Here is a 25134-nt window from a genome sequence, read left to right as displayed (position 1 = left end):
TGCGGAATAACAAATTTGCGAAAGCCATGGCGAGGCGCTTCCTTCGAGAGAGCCACTCAGGGTCATCACCAGTGCACTTCCCTCAATCGGATTTTCTGTTAAAATGATGTCCACGGTCTTGCACCAAGCAGTTGCGTCTGCGCCTGCCAAATCTGGGTTGAATTTTGGCAACGTGATGCTCCTTTTTGATGATGAGGCAGCATTAGTATGTTGCATTGCTCGGATAATCTCAAGAAAATTGCGATTTTGAGACTCCAGGATTTCACGCCACGAATAGTCAGAGTTTGCCAGTGGAGAGGCATCGCCCGATCCCACTTCTGATGTCGGAGAAACGTTATCATTCATCTTTATTTAACTATATTCTGGCAGCAAAGCAAGTCCCGAAGTGATTATTGTTCAGATTAACGTTAGATTAAATCAGTCTCGCAACACGTCTGTACACCACGACCGCAAAACCGGAAAGAGCAAGACCTTTCATCTTTCATCTTACACGTCAGTTCGGTTCTTCCGTTTGACACCGTCATTTTGACCTGTCAGTGAACACTTTCAACACTGTTTACTGAACAACACTCTCGGGCCATGCTCGGCAGAGGCAATCCTTACCTCAGACCTTACTGTCAGTAGTAACTCTGGGATTTCAGTATAGAACATCTCTGTCTTTATTTTTGATACTTATCGGTTAACATTCAAAGTTAATACTAAATATTACTATTATCTTCGACATATTAATAAACTCATATTTTATTAAGGATATATGTACATACATATAAAGTACACGTACACAAATAAATTACTGTATTTATATGCTATAGAATTTTAAGACGGGTTCAGGTTGGTGTCTCCTGTCTGTAGGGTCTTATCAGCATGCGAACATATCGCAGAGAGCCTGTTGGGCCGGGTACAAATGTTTTCCATAGAATACCCTTAAAGTAACCAATCTCTTGACCATATTTGAACTGGAAGGTTCCAAACAGATTGCTGTATAGGAGAGAAAAAATTAATAATTAATTTAAATTACATTTATATGATAAACTACTTAATTTGCTCTTTCCTGGTATCCAAACGTTCATGCTAACAAGCGGACTGACAGGCAGATGCACAGATAGAGAGACAAGGCTATATTGACTCGATTGATAATACTCTTTAAGAACATACTATACATAAATCATACTAGGGGGCTCCACCTTCTATTCGCTTCGCTCCCCAGAATCCGGCTCGCGAAATAACCATCTTCTATTTTCCAGAATAAACTTATTCAACAAGCACAAAAATAAACTACACAACCATCACTAGCAATAAAAGTTCGGCTCGTATCGTTTAAAAGAAAAACTATTTTTTTTTGTCAAAATACGATTTTTATATTCAAGGTAGGTTCTAGAGCCCTGCACGAATGCACTCGTTGTTATCTACTTCCAAAATACTCTATACTCTGTTATTGTTCGATACCGTAAAATTAGCTTCAAACGAACAAAACCAAATTCAAGCACAAAAGGAATCGGTTCTTGCTTTGTGTTGCGTAGCAAGCTTCAGCGAGTGAAAACGAAAATCGATCGGGCACGAAGAAATAGGAACAAGAGCAAAGGAATAAACAAAATACAGTAATTCTTGCGGGTTGTCTTGGTTTTTCCAAGCATGAGCGCGTCTTGCGAGTCTTGTTTTCGTTTTTGCATTTTGCGTTGTCTCTATTGTTTCTGCTTCCATTGCCGAAAACAATTGAAGCGCTCAGACGCACGTGTGTCAAATGGAAAACCTGACTAAAAACCCAAGTGAAGACAATGTAAATGTGCAGGTATGTATTCTAATATAATTAATTAAAAATTAGATATATTAAAATATGTTTGATATTAACAATCATAGTATTTGTCTTTTATAACATATAGAAAAACCATTGTGTTGTCCTTTGTAAGTATATAGTATATGTATGTGTTTGTATATGTATATGTGTGTGAAATTATTCTTTTTAATATGTATGCACATGCATATTTGTGTCTGTGTTGTACGTACTATATTTAATTTATTAAAACTAAATTCATTTTAAGATCTTAGAACAGAACATTGCAAAATGAAAGTCAACAACATGACATGATAAAGTCAAAATTGCTGTCAAAAGAGTAAAAGTTTCTTCAAAAAAGTGTAGAAAAAGTGCAGGGAATCTTTAAGTCGGGCTCAAGAGACTGCGTCTTTCATTCTGATATTTGTGTTCAGCGAACAAATCCATTCGAATGGTACACGGTATCGCAAGCACCAAGTTGTTCTTGGTTCTTCTTTCGCACGTATTCGCATGTTCCGTAATTTCAAGCCTTCGCAAGTATTTTGTTCTCGCAAATATGAAAATGATGCTTGCTTTGTTATGCTTGCTCAAACGGTATGTTGTGATATCGGTCAATGTAAGTGTATGAGTGTCTCGTTTGCTGTTTCAAATGGATTCGTGCAGGGCTCTACTAGGTTCCATTGAGGGCGATACAGCAAGTATAGCGATCTTCCAACTTTTGGATACGTTTGTCTTTTGTCTCAAAATAGGCCTCAGCTTTGCCGATTACATCTTCATCGGCCGTAGATATCTTTCCAGCAGAGATCGCAAATAACAGTTAACACTTTTAGCGTGTCTGTAAAAAACACTTCTCGAACGGACACAACAAAAAAGAGATCGAAAAAACACTCTCATGTTCTACTTTTGCTCAATTGTCAAGCGCTCTAGCAAAAACAGGTTTTTTTGTTTTCCTTTTGCTTGTTTTATTTCCTGCCACTTTTGTTGAGAGAAAACCTCGAAAGTGTCTTTTGTATATGTATGCGTGATTGTGAGTGTGGTGCGACTCACTTAACGATCTTTGTACGAATATTAAGCAAATGTCACTTGCATTTGAAAGTTCTATTTATCTAAAAATATACATAAATAAAATATAAATAAATGTATACTCAATATTTATCATACAATCAACTTTGAACAATAAAAATTGTACTTACAAAAGTTCGTGTCGCTTCATCACTGCGGACGGCAGTTCGCGTTAGTGACGAAAGCAGCACGTAGGGTGCGAAAGGCGACTAACAATATATACAGCTAAGTTGGAAAATTTGCTACGACTGTCCGATCAGATCAAGTTATATATTGATTGATAGGTTTAGTCCTAACTTACAAAATGGCATACTAAAACTTTTTCTAATTCTCCTGGGTCATGAGATACGGGGGTGTAAGTGGGAGGAAAAAAATTTGTATGATCGCAGCTTGTGGAGCCTTTGGGGCTTTTTGGTAAAATTATTTAAATTCTTATCAAAAATACGCGTCGATTGATACCTCGATGACCCAAATTCGTTAACTGGTTCAAAAGATAAATAAATTTGAAATTTTTAGTGGACTTCTCAAAATGAAATGAAAAGTTAGTTTCTTTGTTTGTCTGTTTGTCTGTTTGTATCAAAGCGCTAAAAAAGCTTAGATGTAATGATGGGAATTTATTTCTCTTTGAAAATCTAGAAATTTTTGTTTTACGACTATTTCAATTTCCCGCTAGTTTAGCAGGAAAACGCTAAATCCCGCTAAAATTGAAACCTCAACAGTTTTCAAACCATAGAAGCTACAGATATGTTCTATATATCATTAGAAAGGTGTGTTTGAGGGCTTTTATGCGTACCTTAAAATTCCTTTTCTAAAGTATTCAGGTAACATTTTACAGGTGATATAATGTTTTTAAGCTTACATTTTGGCGATTTTTGACAAAACGGCTCTAACGATTTCTGTTAAATTTTATTATGTTCTAATACGTACAATTTCGCGTTTTTTGGTATATATACATAAATTCCACTATATCATATAGCCAATCGGTCCAATATTAAGTCTTAGTATGAAAAACTTTTTTGTTTTACGAGATATCGTAACCAAACTAATAGAATATGCATTTAAATTAGACTTATATATTCTGACCAAAGTTGGTTCTAATCGAACTACTATATCATATAGCTGTCTTAGCACCGATCGGGCGAAATCCAAGTCTTAGTATGAAAAACTTTTTTTTCATAGTTAGTACGGGGTCTCCGACAGTAGAGTATGCTCGGCTGTAGCAACGCGTGCAAAGCGAGCAGGGGGCCGAGCCCCCTAGTTTTTCTTTATAATTAAAGAAATTTTTTTTTTTTAATATGAAATACGTTTAACAACTAAATTTATATATTTTACTATTTGCCTGCATTAATGATAAAGTTACGATGTCAAAAGCAAAAGCAATTGAAAATTTTCTGATATCCCACAAAAAAAACCTCTACACGAGGTAAAAGTCTAGTGCCGTAAGCAATTTCTAGCCCTAAAATTTCTGATATCCAATTTTGTGACGAACAAAGTTCAGTTTAATATAAAAATTTTAAATAAAAATATAAAATAATAAAAAAAAAGCGCGAAAATTGGCATTTTGCACTGTGAGCAAAAAGGGTGAGCTTCTTTGTACATAAAAATTACTTTTTGCGCAGTGCCGAATGCCAATTTTCGATTTCGTGGGATATAGAATACGCACTTAAAAAAACAACAACATCAAAAGACACTTTTTGCTGACTTTTTTGTGTTTTGCTCATTTGCTAACAGTTGTTTCGTGAGCGCTCGCTCAAAAGTGTCTCTCTTTGGTTGTTATTCGTAGACGGACACTTTTTTTTTGCTGAGAAGAACATACGAAGTGAAAAGATCGCATTAAAAAAAAGTGTTAACTGTTATTTGCGAGCTCAGATTTCCAGCGAGCATTCTCTTGAGATCTGAGAATAGGAAAAAGTCACAGAAGGCCAGATATAGAGAATATGACCAACGCTTTCATCGATTTGTGACACGGTGCATTGTCCTGGTGAAACAGCACTTTCATCTTTTGCAAATGGGGCCGTTTAATAGAGATTTCTTTCTTCAAAAATTGTATATAGTAGTCGCTATTTATGGTTGTTCTTTTTTTAAGGTAGTCGGTGAAAATTATTCCCTGCGCATCCCAGAATACAGACGCCATAGCTTTGCCAGCTGACTGTTGTGTCTTTTCACTCTTTGGAGTCGGTTCATCGTTGCTCATCACCACTCGGCTGACTGTCGATTGGATTCCGGAGTAAAATAATTCATCCATTGTCACATATCGACGAAAAAATTCGGATATTTGACGATTGAACAGCTCCAAACAGTGCTCAGAATTATTAATTCGTTTTTGAGTTTGGTCGACTGTGAGCTCGCGCGACATCCACTTTGCACAGAGATTTTGCACACCCAAATATTGTCAAGTGATAAGTCCAACGCGTTTCTTTCATATCTTCAGAGTGTCAGCTATCACAATTACCTTCACTGTTTTTGATATTTTTGTCCGTAACTGCCTCTTTTGGACGCCCACTGTGTTCATCGTCTTCGGTGCTCATATGGCCTGTACGGAATTTACCAAACTACTTAAGAATGGTTGCTTCTCCTGGTTCAGAGTTCAGATAACACTTATCAAGCCACTTTTTGGCATCAGCAGCATTTTTTTTTATGAAAAACAAAGTTTTATCAACACACGAAATTTTATACTATCAATTTTTTTTTTTTAAATAATAAAAGCTGTTTTACGCAAGATGCTTTATCTCAAAAACAAAAGGTCCGACAGCTATGAAATTAATACATATGTCTTTTAAAGTTTGATACTATTAAAAAAAATAAAGATTTAATTCTAGTAGCGCCCTTGAATAGAAACGATACAGACTTTTCAGCCCACCTAGTATAGTATATACAACCTTAACCTTTTGGGTAAATTTTTTATTTTTTTTTAATTCCTATAACAGATACTCTTCGATTGATACTTCAATCACCCAAATTCAACTGCTTAAAAAAATAATTAAGTTCGAAATTTTTAGTGATCATCTCAAAACTAAATGTTTGTTTGTCTGTATCAAAAGACGCGTTCACCAGGCACGTTTGCTTCCTTATAATTTTTGTAATACCTGTGATACTTCTGGTGAAGGGGACTGATACCGTATCATGATACCAAATTTTTTGTATCATGATACCTGAGCATGTATCATAGAAAAAGACTGCTACTTTGTGCTACTTTTCTGCTTCCGTCAGATATGTTTATCAAAATACATGAAATGCTTATCGAAAGTTTTCTTTGTTATCAATGCAAAAAATTCGACATATTAAAGCTATGCGCTTGAAATTTTGTACAAATATTACCCATATAAAACAAGATTGTTGGAGAAAAAAAATTTGTCAATTGGGACACGCCTTTACTTCCCTCCCCTGAATTTGTACAAGCAAAATTAAATTTTTTAGATGTGATTTATTTGAAATGGAGCAAAAAGTTAACAAAAAAAAAAAGTTACATTGTAGACCATAGACCATAACAAAAAACTTGTCATCTTTAGATGCTTGCACCGGCACGGAACACAACTTCTTTGGTGAGATTTTTGATAAAAAAATATAGTAACAATAACAGTGGACAACAACACAACACACATAATATATATATATATATATATATATATATATATATATATATATATATATATATATATATATATATATATATGGGACGTTCTTTGTCAAGCGGAACAAGCCTCTGCCTAATCTTAAAATTTTCGTTATTGATCGCTCTTTCGAAAGCCGATGGGCCCTTTTTTAAATTTCAAAATGGCTACCAAAAAAAATTGGAAAAAAAAGTTATTTCTTTAAGTGGCCCCACATATGTTAAGTATGCTATGAAATGTTTTTGAGTCACAGAGACCAATCATTACATTTTTCCAATTATAACAAAATAATGGAAAGTTTGATGAAAATTTAACTGAAATCTAATAGATAGGCTACTGAGGTTGTCTTAATGTGACAACATATTTGAAAGTGGTCAATTTTCAAATCTTTTGGTGCTCACATTAGTTGGAGAATTCACATGAAATCTTGGATCCACATTGTTGGATTTTGCTAGTATATTATACTAAATTATTAGTTACATTCATTGCCCATAACTTCAGCCCAAAACTAGTCAAATCTGACTTTAATTTTATTTTACTTGCAAAATGGCATACTAAAAATTCTTCAGTTTGTTTGTTGTATGTTTGTATCGCTAAACAACCTTAAATGTAATGAAGGGGATTTATTTATTTTCGAAAATCTAGAAAAGTTTGCTTTACAGCTTTTTGAAAAAACCGCTAGTTTAGCGGGAAAACGCTAAATCCCGCCAAATTTAAGCCCCAATAGCTACAGATATGTCCTATATATCATTGGAAAGGTGAGTTTGAGGGCTTTTAGACGTACCTCTAAACTTTTTTTCTTAAGTACTCAGGTAACATTTTACAGGTGAAAAAAGGTTTCTTAGCTTACATTTTAGCGGTTTTTGAAAAATTGACACATGACATCTATATCAAATTTCAATATGTTATAGTCGATATATCACACTTATCTGTAAAAATTCGTTTCGGCAAGATATTACCTATTAAGTGTATATACACATAGAAAAAAAAGACGTACTAAAATTAAGTTCGAATGGGCTCGAATTAAGTATTTTCAATACTTGAAACTAATACTTGATATTAGAACTTAAGACTAAACAACAGAATAATTTCTGTAATTATTCATCACTGGCTTTCACACTAACTGAAAGCTTTAAACACCCACGCTTACGATTTAGATAATTTAATCAGGTAGCGTGAGGTAATACCTATTTCAAGAAAATCTCATATATACATAAATTTCAAGAATACATGATTTTGATTTAAGTTTGCAATATACAAGTTTACAAGTATCCTGTTCATATTTAAACATATTTTTGTACTCAGTTTTAGTGTTGCCAATTTTTGTTTGAAAAAGAGCTGTTTTTGACGGGAGAAACGGTGCAAAAAAGCTGAAAGACTAAAAAAAAAGAGCTGAACAATTTAAAAAAAAAAAAGGCATAAAAAAGCTAGTTATTCAATTCCTTTATTTTCTGTATTTTCTAACGAGAGAGGAAGAGTAAGCTCGCAAAATTAGTTGCTCAGAAATAAACTAAAGAATGTGAGCAGCAGCTGATATTTTATTCATAAGATATGAATAATATCATCACTTTCAAAGTATTTGACGCATAGGTTCCCGAAATGGTCAACTAGAGCAAACGATGTATGCTCGGCAATAAAATGGCATAGGGCTTTTTTTGTTGACACTTTCGTTGGTATGAAATGACATCTCTATAGGTTATTTGCTTAGTGGTGCTGGTAAGCATCGACAAAACAGTGCACTATGGTCCAGATGACGATTCTTTTGGAATAAAGTCATTTTATAAACATGTTCAAAGTACCGATTTGATGGCGATACATTGAAAATACATCCAGCTCAAATGTTGCATAACTAAAATTTTAACATTTTCCAATACTGTTTGGCAATCAGCTGTGAAACAGAGTTGATTTGAACAAAGTGCACATGAAACGGATATTCTCATTTTTCAGGTTAATTTGAATTGTCTTACAGCACTAATTTAAAAGCTTTTTTATGAAAATTTATCATGGATTATATTTATTGTGGCTTGTACTTTGTGTTTATATATCTGCGTTGTTTAAAATCAACGTGCTATTTATTGTTATTTGTAATTTAAAAACTTGCTTCAAGTAAAAATTGTTCAATAAAATTTTATCTTTGAAAACAGATAACTAATTTGGTCAGCACTTGTCAGCAATGTGACTTTATGCATTTTGAAGATTGATCAATTCTAAAATTGTACTGTTTAGCTCAAGTTGCGCATTTTTGCGCATTTCTTAAAATTTCACTTTATTGCAGCTTACCTCACGTTATAAAATGCGTAGTAGTTATGATTTTTTGGCTTATTTTATTGTGCGCATTGGCGAAAATTACAAAAACTTGTGTTTACGTATTGAACAAATGTTAAATTTTTACAATCGACAAAAAATAGAAATTTCTTGTTTCATACAAAAAGTCAGTTAACGACCGATTTTTATAACGTGAACATTATGATATTAAAAAGTATAATATTCTGATCTTGATATCTGATAGCCAGAATGTGAGGAGCATAATATCACATATATACGTTCAGTTTGGTCAGATATTTCGAAAAAGCATGGTTTTTGTACAAAAAGTGACTTTTCAACCTATTATTCCTATTATTTCTATATGATATAGTTGTCCGATTTGGATCAAATTTTACCAACACGTTTAGGGCATAGTAACACGCCTATCCTGCAAATTTATTGCTTTTAGCTTGAAAAACAAAAAATTTGCATATCGCAGAATCCAAAATAAAGGCGGCACCACGCCCACTTTTGTAGGCCATTTGCGTACTTATATCATATGCCTAATGCAAAAAACTAGACCAAAAAACTTTATTCGTTCTCGAGTTATTAATTTATTCCTAAAAAATTGTCATCCGGACTATAGCGAAGTGTCAGCAATAAATGTTTCATACTTTTGGGCATATACAAAAAAAGTCTAAAAAAAGCATTTAAAAAAAAAGCCAGAACTCCCGCTGTCCGCTGTTTGCAAATTTTTTTAGCAAATGGCCTTTGAAAAAAGCCAGATTTGACGGGAAAAAAACGAATATGGCAACACTGCTAAGTTTAAGAACATTTAGAGCTTGGATCAACTTTCTAAAGTTATTTTAAGTTTTAAAAAACTAAAATACTTAAATTTCGTTCAAAAAATATCGTACTTGAATTAAGTTTGAAATCCTTGATTTCAGTATTTTCATTCATATTGAAAAATCATGTTCGAAAAGTGGCGTTTTAAGTACGAAATACTTGATTTTTCCCTCTGTGTATACATGTTACTATAAGTTCAAAGATGACAGCAGCAATAAAGTGGCGTATCAGCAAACCTATGTAGAAGACAGCTTTTGCGCGACAGCTATAACCAGTGTTGCCAGAAAATTTAGTTTTGTGTTGCAGAATAAGCCAGTGTTGCCAGAAAGTTTAGAATGGTTTTTTGACAATTCGGGCTTAAACTACACTGATAAAAACAATGTTCTAAAATCAAGATTTTTTTCTCAAAACTGAGATTTTTGGTCTAAAAAATGCGTCGAGAACATAAAATTCTTAAATAACACATCTTGATTTTAAGAACATTTCAAATAAGACCAAATTCTAATTTAAAGACTATTTTTTATTAAAATAAAAATATTAAAAAAAATTATTTTCCATATTTATAATTTTTTTTTTAATTTTGATTTATATACATTTTATTTTGTTTTAGTATTTTTATAAATGTTATTTTAATTTGTTACTAGTGGGATTCGAACCGTCGCCTACTGCTTTACAACTGAAGCGGTTCCTTTTAACCAGAGTGCCACGGGGCCACTATTTGTTTGGTACGAAATGGTACATATTTATACTTCCTAACAAATTAAGATTTCTATTCTTATATTAAGATTTAAAGATTTTTCAGATTAAAAATCTTAGTTTTAATAATTTGGTCTTAAAAAATTCTTTTTTTAAGAACAAAATATTTAAGATGAATGTTCTTGATTTTAGAAGTTGGTCATTTTAGACGCCGTACTTAAAAAAAATACAAGAGTCTATTGGGTTTGTTTAAACGAAAATGTGCGTAACAGGCAGAACTATAAAGTATATATATTCTTGATCAGCATCAATAGCCGAGTCGATATAGCAATGTCCATCTGTCTGTCTGTCCGTCTGTATGAGCGCCTAGATCTCAGAGACTATAAGAGCTAGAGACACCAATCTTGTTATGTAGGTTCCTCAATATTGCAAACAGATCAAGTTTGTTCCAAAATTCTGCCACGCCCCCTTTATCGCACACAAATCGAAAAAAAAGATCATATCCAAATTATAAGAGCGATTTAGAAGCTAGTGACACCAAATTTGGAATGTAGATTGCTCAATATTGCAGGCAGGTCAAGTTTGTTTCTTTTTTGAATCGGACCACTATATCATATGGCGCCCATAGGAACAATCGGTCGAAAATCAAGTTTTAGTATGAAAAACTTTTTTTGTTTAATGAGATATCTAAAGCAAACTAGTACAATACGCATATGACTTGGTTTTATATATCCTGTCCAAAGTTGGTTCAAATCGGACCACTATATCATATAGCTGTCATAGGAACGATCGGGCGAAAATCAAGTCTTAGAAAATTTCTTATGTTTTATGAGACATTGTAAGAATATGCATTTAAGTTAACAAAATATTTTTTAATTTTCTCCATTATTAGTTTTTGCCATAGTAAGTACGGGGTCTCCGACAGTCGAGCATGCTCGACTGTAGCACCGGCCCACTAGTTTTTTTAAGTTTTTGAGCTACATGAAAATCTATGTGCAAAAGTTGTCGGTTCAAATCGAAAAGCTCTATCAATTTTTGTTATATATTTTCTATACCATGAGCCTACACTGATAAAAAAAATGTTCTTGAATCTAGATTTTGGTCTCGGAACTAAGATTTTTGGTCTAAAAAATGCGACGAGAACATTAAATTCTTAAATTAAGAAAACACATCTTGGTTTTAAGAACATTTCAAATAAGATCAAGTTCTTATCTTAAAATTAAATGTTCTTAGCATAAAAATTAAAAAAAAAATTATTTTTTATATATATAATTTTTTTTTTTAATTTTGATTTATATACATTTTATTCCGTCTTAGCAATTTTATAAATGTAAGCTTAATTTGCTACGAGTGGGATTCGAACCGGCGCCTAACCAGAGCGCCACGGGGCTACATTTGTTTGACACGAAATAGTACATATTAATACTTTCCAAACAGTTTATGATTTTAAATTATGTTAAGGTTCTAAAATTTTTTAGATTAATCATCTTAGTTGTAGTAATTTGGTCTTAAAAAAATCTTATTTAAAGAACAAAATACTTAAGATAAATGTTCTTGATTTTAGAAGTTGGTCTTTTTTACTTAAGATTAATATATTTTTAAAATATGAAAATAACGTTAACTTTTTGTTGCTCCGACTTGCAAAATAGTTTGTGAGTTGCATAGTTTAATTTCACTACAATCAAACTAATGCTTTTGTGTCGTGACGTAACTAAACAAGCTTTGTCCAAACTTTCACACTGAAATAAGCCATAAAAAGTAAATTTCCATTGAAATTATCGTCTTTTTGTCGAGTTTTTTTATCATCTTTACATGGGCATATGTGCCTGACTTTTCGTAGTCAAGGGCTTGGGTCTAGCACCCTGGCAGGAAATTTTTTAATACACATTGGATATTGGATATTAGAATTGGATATTAGAAATTTAAGGACATGGAAAGTTTCTCGTGACTAGACTTTTAGCTCGTAAAGAGGTTTTTCTTGAAGATAAATGATTTAGTGAACCTATTTGAATAAAGTTTGATCAGAATGTGTAAGACCAACTTAAGTGCATTATCTGTCAGATTGGTTAGGGTACCTCAATAAACAATCAGATATAATATTAAATAAAAAAATGTTTCTTACTAAAACTTGATTTTTGTCTGATTGTTCCAATATCAGCTATTTGATATAGTGGACCGAATTGAACCAAATTTGATCAGGATGTATAAGACTGACTTAAGTTAAATTTTTGCCAAATTTATTTTTCCAGTTAAGGGCTTGTTACACAAGAAGCAAAACCGGCGCGGAATGAAAGCTCCTTATAAAAATAAGAGTTCGCTGCTTTTAGACCCCGTACTCAAAGAAAGTGCAGGGGTCTATTAAGCTTGTTTTACAGAAAATGTGCGTAACAGGCAGAAGGAGACGTGGCATCGACATAAAAAATTGTATATCCAAAGTATAAGAACAATTTGAAAGCTAGAGACCCCAAACTTGTTATGTAGGCTCCTCTATGTTGCAGGCAGATCAAGATTGAGTCGTTATTGGATCGGTCTACCATATCATACAGCTGCCATAGGACCAATCGGTCAAAAATAAAATTTTAGTATGAAAAACTAAAAAAAATTTTACCGGGATTTAGCGTTTTCCCGCTAAGCTAGCGGCTATTTCAAAAAGTCGTTAAGCAAACATTTCTAGATTTTCGAAAGGGAATAAGTCCCCATCATTACATTTAAGCTTCTTTAGCGCTTTGATACAAACCGACAAACAGACAAACAAAGAAACTGACTTTTCATTTCATTTTGAGAAGTCCACTAAAATTTTTAAATTTATTTATCTCTTGAACCAGTTTTCGGATTTGGGTGATTGATGTATCAATCGACGCGTATTTTTAAGTAAAATTTTTACCAAAAGACCCCAACAGCCCCATTAGCTGCAGTCATTTAAATTTTTCCCCTCCCACTTACACCCCCGTATCTCATGACCCAGGTTGGTTAGAAAAAAGTTTTAGTATGCCATTTTGTAAGTTAAGACTAAACCTTTCGATCGGTATATAACTCGATGTGATCGGACAGTCGTAGCAAATTTTACAACTTAGCTGTATATATTGTTAGTCCTCTTTCGCACCCTTCGTGATGCCTTCGTCACTAACGCGAGCTGCCGTTCGCAGTGATACAATAAGATTAAAATATAATTGTGTCAATATATAAATATGTATTTTTGCATAGCAAAATTCCATATGACGTCACAATTTTCAATATAGTCGGGCAGAAGCTAATAGCTATGCATGAAATTGCATGTGAGAAAAAGCGATCATTTTGCAGCACTACTTTTGCATCTTTGCCGAGCACTGAAAGCTGCAAAACAATAATTTTAATTACTTATATTTCCGATTTCTCACACATATATATAATAAGTATCTGCTTATTATCATTGTAAGAAAAACTTAACATTTTCCGCTTTAAAATTAGACATTGTCTTTTATTTCAAATTTCGAGCGCACTGCAGCAGCTTTTGGCAGGCCCAAATTTGTTGCGAGAGAGGGGAGAGTGAGAGAGGAAAATGGGTGCTGCCAGAATGCAGGCTGAGCAAACATGTAGTTTGTGGCTACTCTTGACACACTCTACATCGATTCCGAGCGATTACGATTTGTGATTGATCAACTTATCTATTTCTTATTAATTTTAAATACGTTTAATATAATACCGAGTTAACGTGCGAGCGATACAGCATGATACGTTTATATGCAAGGCGCGCACAAAGACAGTACGAAATAGTACCCATTTTTTTTTGGGTATAGAGTAAGAATCGAGCGATAAGCAAATGTATTGTCGATATCATGTAATGACTATCTCAAAAACTAAAAGAGCTAGAGACTTCAAATATGGTGTGTAGGTTCCTGGATACCATACGCATTTCAAGTTTGTTTCCAATTTCGGATGTCACGCCCCTTCGCCCACAAATCGCACAAAATGATTTACAGGCGCAATTTTTAAGATATCACTCCTTAACTGAACAACCAGGTAGGAAGTAAGTCTATTAAACGACCCTGAAAATTTCATAAGCAAAAGTAGTATCGATATTATGTAATGAAATTGTTGATGTATAATTTATGTATATACAAATACCACAAAAAAAACCTCTACACGAGGTAAAAGTCTAGTGACGAAAGCAATTTCTAGCCCCAAAATTTCTGATATCCAATAATGTGACGAACAAAATTCACTTTAATCTAAAAATTTTAAATAAAAATATAAATTAATAAAAAAAAAGCGAAAATTGGCAATGTGCACTGTGGGCAAAAGGGTGAGCTTCTTTGTACATAAAAATTACTTTTTGCGCAGTGCCGAATGCCTATTTTCCCTTTTTTTTTTATTAATTTATATTTTTATTTAAAATTTTTAGATTAAACTGAATTCTGTTCGTCACAAAATTGATATCAGAAATTCTAGAAATTGCTTTCGTCACTAGACATTTACCTCGTGTAGAGGTTTTTTGTGGATATCAGAAATTTTTGCAATTGCTTTTGCTTATGACATTGTAACTTTATCATTAATGCAGGCAAATAGTAAAATATATAAATTTAGTCGTTCAACGTATTTCATATTTAAAAAACAATTGTTCTTTAATTAAGGGCCTCCTCTATAAAAATCCGGACACTTAAATCAGGCTATAACTTTCTTACCTGTTGTTCGATTCTAATGAAATAAAGTTTAAATTAAAGAGGATGCTTTGCATTTATATTTATTACAAAAAATTATTCAATTTTGTTTACAGCGAATAAAATGGCGAGTGTTCTTTTTAATGTTTGACATTAACTTCTGCACACATTTTCTGTCCACTTTCGCAGCGTATTTGTTAAAGGCAATCAGCATTGATTTTTCATTTTCCACAATACTACCACTCCTTTTCAATTTTCCTTTAACGATTGCCCAATATCTTTCGATAGGACGAAGATCACGACAATTAGGTGGGTTAAGCCACTTCGGTAGCACATCGACCTGGTTTGCTTCATACCACAGCTTCGTCGTATTTGATTAGTGACACGTCGCCAAATCAGGCCAGAACTTTACTGGTGATCGGTGCATATGTATAAATGGCAAAAGGCGTTTTTGCATGCACTCCTTCACGTACACTTCTGACGTCATTGATGATGTTGTTACAAAAGCGCGACTTCAGACCGCAGCTACAGATAGCTTGCCATATTAAAGCTTTCCTTCCAAATTTGTCCATCGGTATATTTTTAAATTTTGAGGCAACACATCCACGTTTATAGGCATAGTAAAATTTTCGGCCTGCAAGCTGCTTAAAATTCATTTTGAAGTACGTTTCATCATCCATTATTATGCACCCTTGAAATTCGGTAAGAACTTGGTCGTAGAGCAAACGAGCACGAGTTTTTGCGTTTTAATTTTGTTTATCCGACCTGCTAGGATTTTTTACACATACGTAGGCCTTTATACCTTCGGAAAGTCGTATTCGTCGAATAGTGGAAGCGCTTGTTTTTAGTCTTTTTGCTCTATCACCGTCACTCAATTCAGGATTTGCTCGCAATGATCTTATTACCTTTGCTCTTAGAGAACGGTTTCTACAACCACGTTTTAAAGTTTGGTGTTTGGCTCTATTTGTAGTGTGAGTCTCCTTAAAACGTTTTATAACATCACACACGGTTGACTTGGCGATTTTCAAAGTTTTTCCGATCTTTGAAAGTGACCAATCGGGATTTTCTAAGAAATTGTGCACAATTTTATCACGTTGCGCCTTTTCCATTGTTTACCATTCTGCCAAAATTGCAACGATTTTAACGAAACTTTGCATAAAGCACGGCATAATCATCGATAACAATCGTGCATACTCAAATTTGGAAAAAAAACTTAAATTGTTTTAAAAAACCAGCTAACTTTGTGTCCGGATTTTTATAGAGGAGGCCCTTATAAAGAAAAACTAGGGGGCTCGGCCCCCTGTTCGCTTTGCTCGCGTTGCTACAGTCGAGCATACTCTACTGTCGGAGACCACGTACTTACTATGAAAAAAAAAAAGTTGTTCATACTAAGACTTGGATTTCGCCCGATCGGTGCTATGACAGCTATATGATATAGTGGTTCGATTAGAACCAATTTTGGTCAGAATATATAAGTCTAATTTTAATGCATATTCTATTAGCTTGGTTACGATATCTCATAAAACAAAAAAGTTTTTCATACCAAGACTTAATATTGGACCGATTGGCTATATGATATAGTGGTCCGATAAGAACTAACTTCGGTCAGGATTTTTAAAACTGACTTAAATGCAAATGCTATCAAATTGGTAAAAATATCTCACTAAACAAACAAGTTTTTTATACTAAAACCTTATTTTGACCCGATCGGTCCTATGATAGCTATATGATATAGTGGTCCGATTTGAACCAACTTCGGCAAGGATGTAGAATTTAAATGCATATTCTAGAAGTTTGGGTACGATATCTCATAAAACAAAAAATTTGTTTATACTAAGACTTGATTTTCGCCCGATCGGTCCTATGACAGCTATATGATATAGTGGTCCGATTTGAACCAACTTTGTTCAAGATATATTAAACTAAGTTAAATTCATATTCCTTAAGTTTGGTTATGATATCTCATAAAACAAAAAAGTTGTTCATACAAAGACTTGATTTTCGACCGATCGGTCATATGACAGTTATATGATATAGTGGTCCGATTTATACCAACTTCGCTAGGATGTTCAAGACTAACTTAACAAGCTTGGTCTGCTTGCAATATAGAGGAACTTAGTCAATACATACTTACCTTTCAAAGCATTCGCGTCCGTACCACCAAGCACCAGCATGAGTCCGTGCACAGTTTTGTCCATTGTCGTCGTTGTCTTGGTCAAATGTAGTGAATTTTTTACCAACGTGATAGCGCAGGGAGTCGCCTGCGTCTCCCTTGTAGGCACCAAGTACATAGAGCATGTACTTTTCAGCCTCGCTGCCAATGCTGAATTGATCATAAAGAGCAAACCGTTCCTCACCCGTCTTGCTTCGCATTATGATTAACAGCTCGTGATCACCGTAAATGGTGAGAAGATGTAATTTGTCCAAGCCGATAAAGAACTCAGAATTAAGTGCACCGAAACCGGATTTATATGTATGCCAATCCCGATTGAAGTCCTCGCTACCATCAAATCGATAGGCGATCACTAACCATCCACCATTGCGAACCTTTTGATCGCAATTCACATAAAACGGTTCTACATCGGGTGTGATTCGGATCCGAAGATGTCCATGTTTCTGGTCTAGGCAGTTACGTGGCGTATCATTTACATATGTGCTGGACACCGAAGGTTGAGGACTAAGGCTACAATTTAGTCAAAAATAATTTAAAGTGTTAGTGAAGGCTGATTTTTGACCAATCATTTATAAAATAGCTATATGATATATAAATCGAACTTACATGCGCGATTCAATAGGTGAGGGTGGCATTTGATCCCCATACTCGTTAATGAGCTCTTGTAGTTCTTTAAGATCTGATCTGAGTGATTGTAGCTGGTCAGTCATATGCTGAATACTACATAGAGAAAAAAAGCCGTACTAAAATTAAATTCGAATGAACTCGAATTAAGTATTTTCAATGGTTAAAGTTAATACTTGATATGAGTACGAAATACTGAAAAAAAAGTTTAAAAATTCTTTAAAAAAGTACAAACCTTCTTCATATAAGAACAAAGAATTTTGAATCAAGTAAAACTCTTAAATTACTAGAAATGAGTATGAAAATTTTTTATATAAGATCAGAACTCTGGCTCGACACACAGATCAAGTTCGTCAAATCTTGAATTGAGTTCAATAATTCTTACATAATTTTTGTGCTCGTTTGCTTCGAATTCTCAACTGGTTCTAGCTTGCCAGCAATGAGGAGTAATTTGTCGGACACTCAGAATTTAACTGTAGAAAGAAAAGCACGACGTTTCATGTTTGAGGAACATTTATTAATTGAATTGGTTTTACATTGAAATGTCTTAATCAAGCTAAGGGCTGCGCCGCCAGGTACGCTGGCAGCGGAGCAGCCGTTTTGGGTTTTATATATAAAAGAGAGAATGGTATGTGCACACAAAGAGAGCGCCATGCGCGGCAAGCTAGACGCCGACTTGGCTGCCCATTGCATTCTTGTGCGATCATATTACTTTGCACTTTGAATAAGCTTGGGACTTATGTTTATGTAATCACTGCAACAAAGTGTTACAGTGTGTATTCGATATGTGTGCATACTACATCTCCCTTCTTTTGAAAAATAACGTAATCTTATGAAGTTATTTTAAATATAGTGTATTGATGTTAATAAACGAATTTTAAAACTAAAAGATTTTTATTACATTTTTGGTCTTAATGGTCTAAAATTTGTTTTTAATTTTTTTTTTTATTAAATGTTTTTTATTTTTGAATGTTTAAATGGTGTCCATGTAGTAAGATGATTGTATTTTATATGTTTCAGGTATTATTTTTATCTATTTTTTTTTTTTTTTTGAAATTATTAAGTTTGGTATCATGTTACATGGTTGATCAGGCCATGTATCTATGAAACTTTTGATTTGTCGCTATTATGAGTTTTAAGTGTTCATAATTGTTTTGATTTAATAACATTAACATAACCGTTCATCATTGTCAATGTAGACTATGCTTCTCTTTTGGGTCACCGGCTGAGTAGCGCTACTCTTTTAAAATACATCGTATTTTGGCCAAATATATTTAGAAGTTATCTCTTGAACTTATTCAAGGATCTTCTTGCACGGTGCCTCTTTGAGTCTTTTAATTTCGTGTATACCGGTACAGATTTTGAATTAAAATATGGTAGTATCGATAAGTTGGCGTAGTTTTATCGCTTGTTTGTCAGCTTGAGCTGTAGGATTCATTGATGTATCGCACAATTTGCGAACACTTACAACATCGATAGCACGATTGATGCCATTATAATAAAAAAGTGACGCCACGAAGTGACAAATATGCATGAAGAGAATTTACAAAAAGCTTTAAAAGCAAAGGATCAGAAAATAAACTTGATAAAAAAAAACGATGGAAAAAGCAGTGTTTGGAATAAATTCCAATTAATTGAGTATGACAAGGAAAGACAAGACTTTGTGTGTTGCAACGAATGCAAGACCATTTTGGCATACACCCATAAAACTGGCACGGGAACACTGTGTTAAGCAATCAAAAGAACCGGCCAACAACAAGCACTCGATCTTGCAGTTTTCAAAAAAAAACAGTGCGGGACAAAGTTTTGGATACCCTAGCGCGTAAGCAACTTGGCTTAGTTGCAAAAGATTTGCATGTGTTAGGTGTGGCAGACGGTGAGTTATTATATAGTTTATTTTAAATTCATATACTATATACATCTTACATATTGTGTAATTTAGGTGAAGGCCTTCGGGAGTATGCCCAGTCATTAGTTGATATTGGCGCAAACTATGGCCATCAAACCTTTGCAAGCCTAGTTGTATCCCGGAAGAAGTTGACAACGAAAGTTATGACGGATTAATACTTTAAAATTCAAGATCAACTAAAGGAAAATTTAAGAGATGAGCATCTTGCGTTTACTACAGATATGTGGACTGACGAATACACCCAGAGAAGTTTTATTTCATTAAGTGCGCATTACATTAACAAAGATTTTGAACTAAAACTTGCGTTGCTAGGAGTTAGAGAGTTCCTAGAAGATAAAAAACCGGACAGAACATTATCGATAATATTTAAAGCATTTAAGTTGAGTTTAATTTAATAGATAAGTTGGGCTTTTCTGTTTTTGTGCCTTATAAGCGACTTGCGTGTGCGTGTCACAACATGACGATATAATTAAAAAAAATCCAATTTTAGAAATTCAAACTTTGGTAGCATGCGCAAGAAGACTTGTTCAATATTTTAAGCAGTCGGGGCTTAACAGCAAGTTGTCGAAAACTTTGAAGCAGAATATTAGAGCTCGTTGGAATTTCACGTATACTGTGTTAAGCATACTACGTATACTGTTAAAACCCTTTTATTGACTAAAAACGAACTCAGTCGGATTGCAAATTTAGATTTAACCTTACTTGAAGACCTGATTACTTTTCTTAAAGATTTTAAAGAGTGCTCTGAAATATTAAGCAGTGACAAAGAGCCAACTATGCATATTTAGCCCTTATTTTTTCAGAAGTTGGTTGAAAATTGCTAAAGCAATTGTTTTGACTCTACAATTCTTCAGGAGTTAAAAAAAAAAAACATTAAAAGGCCTAGAAACAAGATTTTCTCTATCTGCCGTTCACTTAGTTGGCTTATTTTTAAATCCCCCGTATAAAGAAATGTTTTTTTTGTCGGAAGAAAAAAGGAAGCAAGTAAGGGCAACAAATTCTAATGCGTTTTCCAAATTCATGGACTTAAATTGTTCAAAAAAAAAAAGAAAAATTGAAAAAAGTTCTGAAGAAATAGAAATTGATAAATATTAAGCAATGACTGAGTCTTGTGACACAAATGTTTTAGATTTCTGGAAAAAAAACGAAACTCTAAAAAGTTTGCAAGCATTGGCAAGAAATATTTTAAATATACCATATATATAATATAATATATATTCTACTTCTGGCATAATTTTAAATGAAAAACGAACACACCTAAGCAGTAGCAACTTCGATAAGATCTTATTTTTACATAAAAATATGTACTAAATTTAATTAAAATGTTTAAATTTATTAAATGGCAAATACTTTAAAATACAACAAAAAATTGGCTTAAAATTTTTTTTTGATTAAAAGCGCCCGTGTTTGTTAGTGCCGTGCCCGAGCCGTGCCTATTTAAAAAAATTCCGTGTTGGGCCTCTGTTTTTACCAGCCGTGCTTGGGACGTGTCGTGCCTCAAGAAGGAGGCCCATGCCCATCTCTAATCTCAATACTTGCAATTAATCATGTTAATTGCAAGGTCACTACTATAATTCGTACATAATGTACGTTGGGCTTAGAAGCATTACAAAAGTTTGCCTGGGCATTACTTTTGTTTTTATTTTATTAATTTCCTGCAGAAATCGTCTACTTTTTAATCTTGTTGTGACTAAGATTATGATCTTTAATTTTTATACCCTGCGCCCATTGAAAATGGGCAAAAAAGGGTATAATGTGTTTGGCAGAATGTATGTAACAGGCAGAAGGAGGGGTGGCAGACCCCATAAAGTATATATATTCTTGATCAGGATCAACAGCCGAGTCGATCTAGCCCTGTCCGTCTGTCTGTCCGTCTGTCCGTCTGTCTGTCCGTCTGTTTGAACGCGTCGATCTCAGAGACTGTAAGTGCTAGAGACTTCAAATTTGGAATGCAGGTTTGTGAATACCATACGCAGGTCAAGTTTGTTTCCAATTTTTGATGCCACGCCCCCTTCGCCCACAAATTGAAAAATAACGATTTACAGGCGCAATTTTTGACATAGCGCCCCCTAACTGAACAATCAGTTGAGAAGTATGCGTATTAAACGACCCTGAAAATTTCAAAGCGATTGACCCATAAATAAAGAAGTTATTTCGGAATTTAGATTTAGTTGAATAATTACATTTGGATGGCAAATCAAACGTGCGAGCGAGACAGCATGTTCACGTTTGTATGCAAGGCGCGCAGACAGAACGAATAGTACCCATTTTTTTTTTTGGTACCAAATAAGAATTAAGCGATAAGCAAAAATATTATCGATATCATGTAATGAAAATGTTAATGTATAATTTATGTATATACAAATATACAATTTGATTGAAATATAATTGTGTTAATATATAAATATGTATTTTTGCATGGCAAAAATCAGCAGAAGCTGATAGCTATGTATGTATGAAATTGCATGAGAGAAATAGCGATCATTTTGCAGCACTACTCTTGCATCTTTGCCGAGCACTGAAAGCTGCAAAATAATAATTTTAATTATTAATATTTTCGATTCCTTACACATATATAATAAGTATAATAAGTATCTCTAAGAATGTAAACATGTACAAACAATATAGCCGAAGGCCACGCCGCCAGTGCTATACCTCATAAGTTAGTCTTAGTTTTGTAAACTGTTCTAACTTTTCAATAATAATAATAATAATAAGTATCTGCTTATTATCGTTGTAAAAAAAACTTAGCATTTTCCGCTTTAAGAATCTCATAAAATTAGACATTGCCTTTTATTTCAAATTTCGCGCCCACTGCAGCAGCCTTTGGCAGGCTTGAATTTGTTGCGTAAGATGGAGAGAGTGAGAGAGGAAAATGGGTGCTGCCAGATTGCAGGCTGAGCAAAGTTGTAGTTTGTGGCTACTCTTGACATACGCTACAAGCGATTACGATTACGACTTGCGATTTACCAATTTATCAATTTCTAATTAATTTTAAGCAAGTTTATTATATTAAAGTTTATTATATTAAACTTATTTAAAATTAATTAGAAATTGATAAATTGGTAAATCGCAAGTCGTAATCGTAATCGAGTGATGTATTAGTTCAGAAAACCGAAAGTTGTTCATAGTTTCGCGTGTGTAATTTTTGATACCCTGAGCCCATTGAAAATGGGCAACAATCAACTTTTATAAAAGAGGACATGGGCTCAGGGTATCCTACTGTCGAGCGTGCTCGACTGTAGCCGCACCTCACCGCGAGCGAAGCGAGCCGGGGGTAGGCGAGCGAAGCGAGCAGGGGGCGGAGCCCCCTTGTTTTTTTTAACAAGATGAACTTTTTTTTTGAATGTATTTGAAATTGAAATTTATTATTGCAATTGAAGTTTGAGATTTAAATGTTACAATAATTTGAAACCAAAAACTGCGCTGAGGTCAACATACTACAGCTTCTTCATTTAATGTATTTATTTTTATTTAGTTTTTTTTCTTTTTAAAAAAATTTTAAATTATTTTAAAATTTGCTGCATTATTTAAAATTTTTTAATTAATTTGAAATTTGCTTGGCTATCAGCCTCTTTGGATGTTTGGCTAGCCATTTTTATTTATTAATTCACTAAGCAAAATAATTAATATTTTATTTTTATATTTGTTTTTGTATACAAATGTATATAAATATATATATATATTTTTTTTTTCGAGCTTCGCTGAATCCCTGTTAACGTTATATCACATTTGAAAAGTTTTTACAAATGCGGTTTAAGGTAACTCGCTTTCAATAAAAGCAACTTAATGCACTGTATAAACATAGTATATATAATAAGATACACTGTTTATTACTTCGATATTAGTAGGTATTGAGATACTAGATTTTTTTATATTCGATATAAATAGGTTATATAACTAAGCGAATTTAATTATAGATTTGTCATTTGTCTACGAGAGTCACAGATAACAAATTTTATAGCGGACGCTAGCCGCTCCGAAGGCACTGAGGCGATTTTATAAAGTCCCGACATGGACGCCTTATGCAAATTCCAGAATTGCAAGGAATCACTTTCCCATGAAGCAGCCAGCAAGCTGAGATATAACTTCAGCTCACTATTTTCTGGTCGCAAAAATATCTTTAATATCCCAAAGTATCGCATATTTGATATTTGCACAAAAAAAATTTTGCGGTATAAATATATCAGCTTTGAAAAAAATATAGATGTATTGCTATTTTGATATATTATCAACAACCCTAACAAAAACATTATTTTTGTTCATCCTTGTCAGGATAATAGACAGGACAATTTTTTCGGCTGTTACCATATAGTAACGCTAGTACCATCAGGGTACTGGTGTTTTTAATACTACAAAATACAAAAATTTGAGAAAAAGTCTAATGAACAAAGCTTTATCTAACAGGGGGGCTCCTCCTTGGTATATCTGTCCAAATTTTGTTAAAATCGGCTCACTTTATTTATAGGAACAATCTGGGTCGAATTTCCCCTTAGTATGAAAAACTTTTTTTTTTCTGAGATATCTTAACCAAACTCACAGAATATGCATATAAGGTGGTTATGTACATCCTGACCTAATTTGGTTCAAATCGGTTTACTTTATCATATAGCTGCCATTGGAACAATCATATTTTATAAGCAAAAGAATACCGAAATGCGAATAAATTGTATGGAAAAAACCTGTACCCTGTCGGTACTAGCGTTACCATATGGTAACAAGAAAAAGAAAAGCGAAAATTTACCGGGAAGAAGTGTTTTTTATTCCAAATGTTTCTTATAACAAAAAAAAAAAACATTCTCTTACCTTTTTAATTATGAGTGCATTGCATATAGTTCAGTACTAAAATTACTTGCGACGAATTGCCAAATGCTGTTTTTTTGCACTGCAGAATATAGTGAGCAACTTAAAGCGCATATTTTGATGAGCTAGCTTCAAGAGATTGTTTCAATAAACTTTTTATCAGTTATAGACAACAATTTACTCTTAGAATATCATATTAAAGTTAATCTAATGTTAATATGTTGTCTTAAAATTAAGTTTTAGTAAATGTCTATTGCGTGTTACCATATGGTAACGCTGGGGCTATTCGGGTTCAGCATCTTTTATTGTCACTTACCGTATTATTAGACCTCGCAGAACTGCGACTGGACAGTTGCCTGTACTCTGTAATGTTGCGCTTTAGTGACTAATATTAAGCAAACTCACAGAATGTAAGTTGTACTTACATTGTCAATGTCAAACGGTTCCAACGAATTTCTCATTATAATTGGAACCGGCTTTTCGTTTATTGTTGTTGTTGTTGTACTTAGACAAGCCAATGCAGTGACTAGTGCCTCCAGCGCCATAGTTCCCAACTCAGAAATCTGTACCAGTCGAAGAAAAAGTCGGCTTGTGTACGCTTACAGCTCGGACTAGCAACTGCGGCGCCATTTAGATGCTCTCAGACTGGTTGACTATGGGAGTCAACAACTGCTTGTTAATGTGTATTTAACTATGCAACGATCGGCAGCACGTCAGTCAGCAGCTTAGCATACCCGTTTGTAATTAGAATTGAAATC

At 33.8% G+C, this 25134-nt stretch overlaps 1 protein-coding gene across 1 annotated transcript; it reads right to left on the bottom strand.

Moving 5' to 3' along the window:
• Positions 1-705: 705 nt before the first annotated feature.
• On the bottom strand, positions 706-24957 carry LOC117793725 (fibrinogen-like protein A). The gene is made up of 5 exons (XM_034634105.1): positions 24802-24957; positions 24693-24739; positions 17647-17760; positions 17002-17550; positions 706-978 (listed from the first exon to the last, which is right to left on the bottom strand). Exons 1-5 carry the CDS (start codon positions 24919-24921, stop codon positions 828-830), a joined length of 981 nt encoding a protein of 326 aa, XP_034489996.1. The 5' UTR covers positions 24922-24957; the 3' UTR covers positions 706-827.
• Positions 24958-25134: the final 177 nt, after the last annotated feature.

This window comes from Drosophila innubila, chromosome X, assembly GCF_004354385.1.
Source record: "Drosophila innubila isolate TH190305 chromosome X, UK_Dinn_1.0, whole genome shotgun sequence".
NCBI classification, from domain to species: Eukaryota; Metazoa; Arthropoda; class Insecta; order Diptera; family Drosophilidae; genus Drosophila; species Drosophila innubila.
The sequence above is the reverse complement of the archived record's forward strand: the minus strand, read 5'-3'. Positions and strand labels throughout refer to the sequence as shown.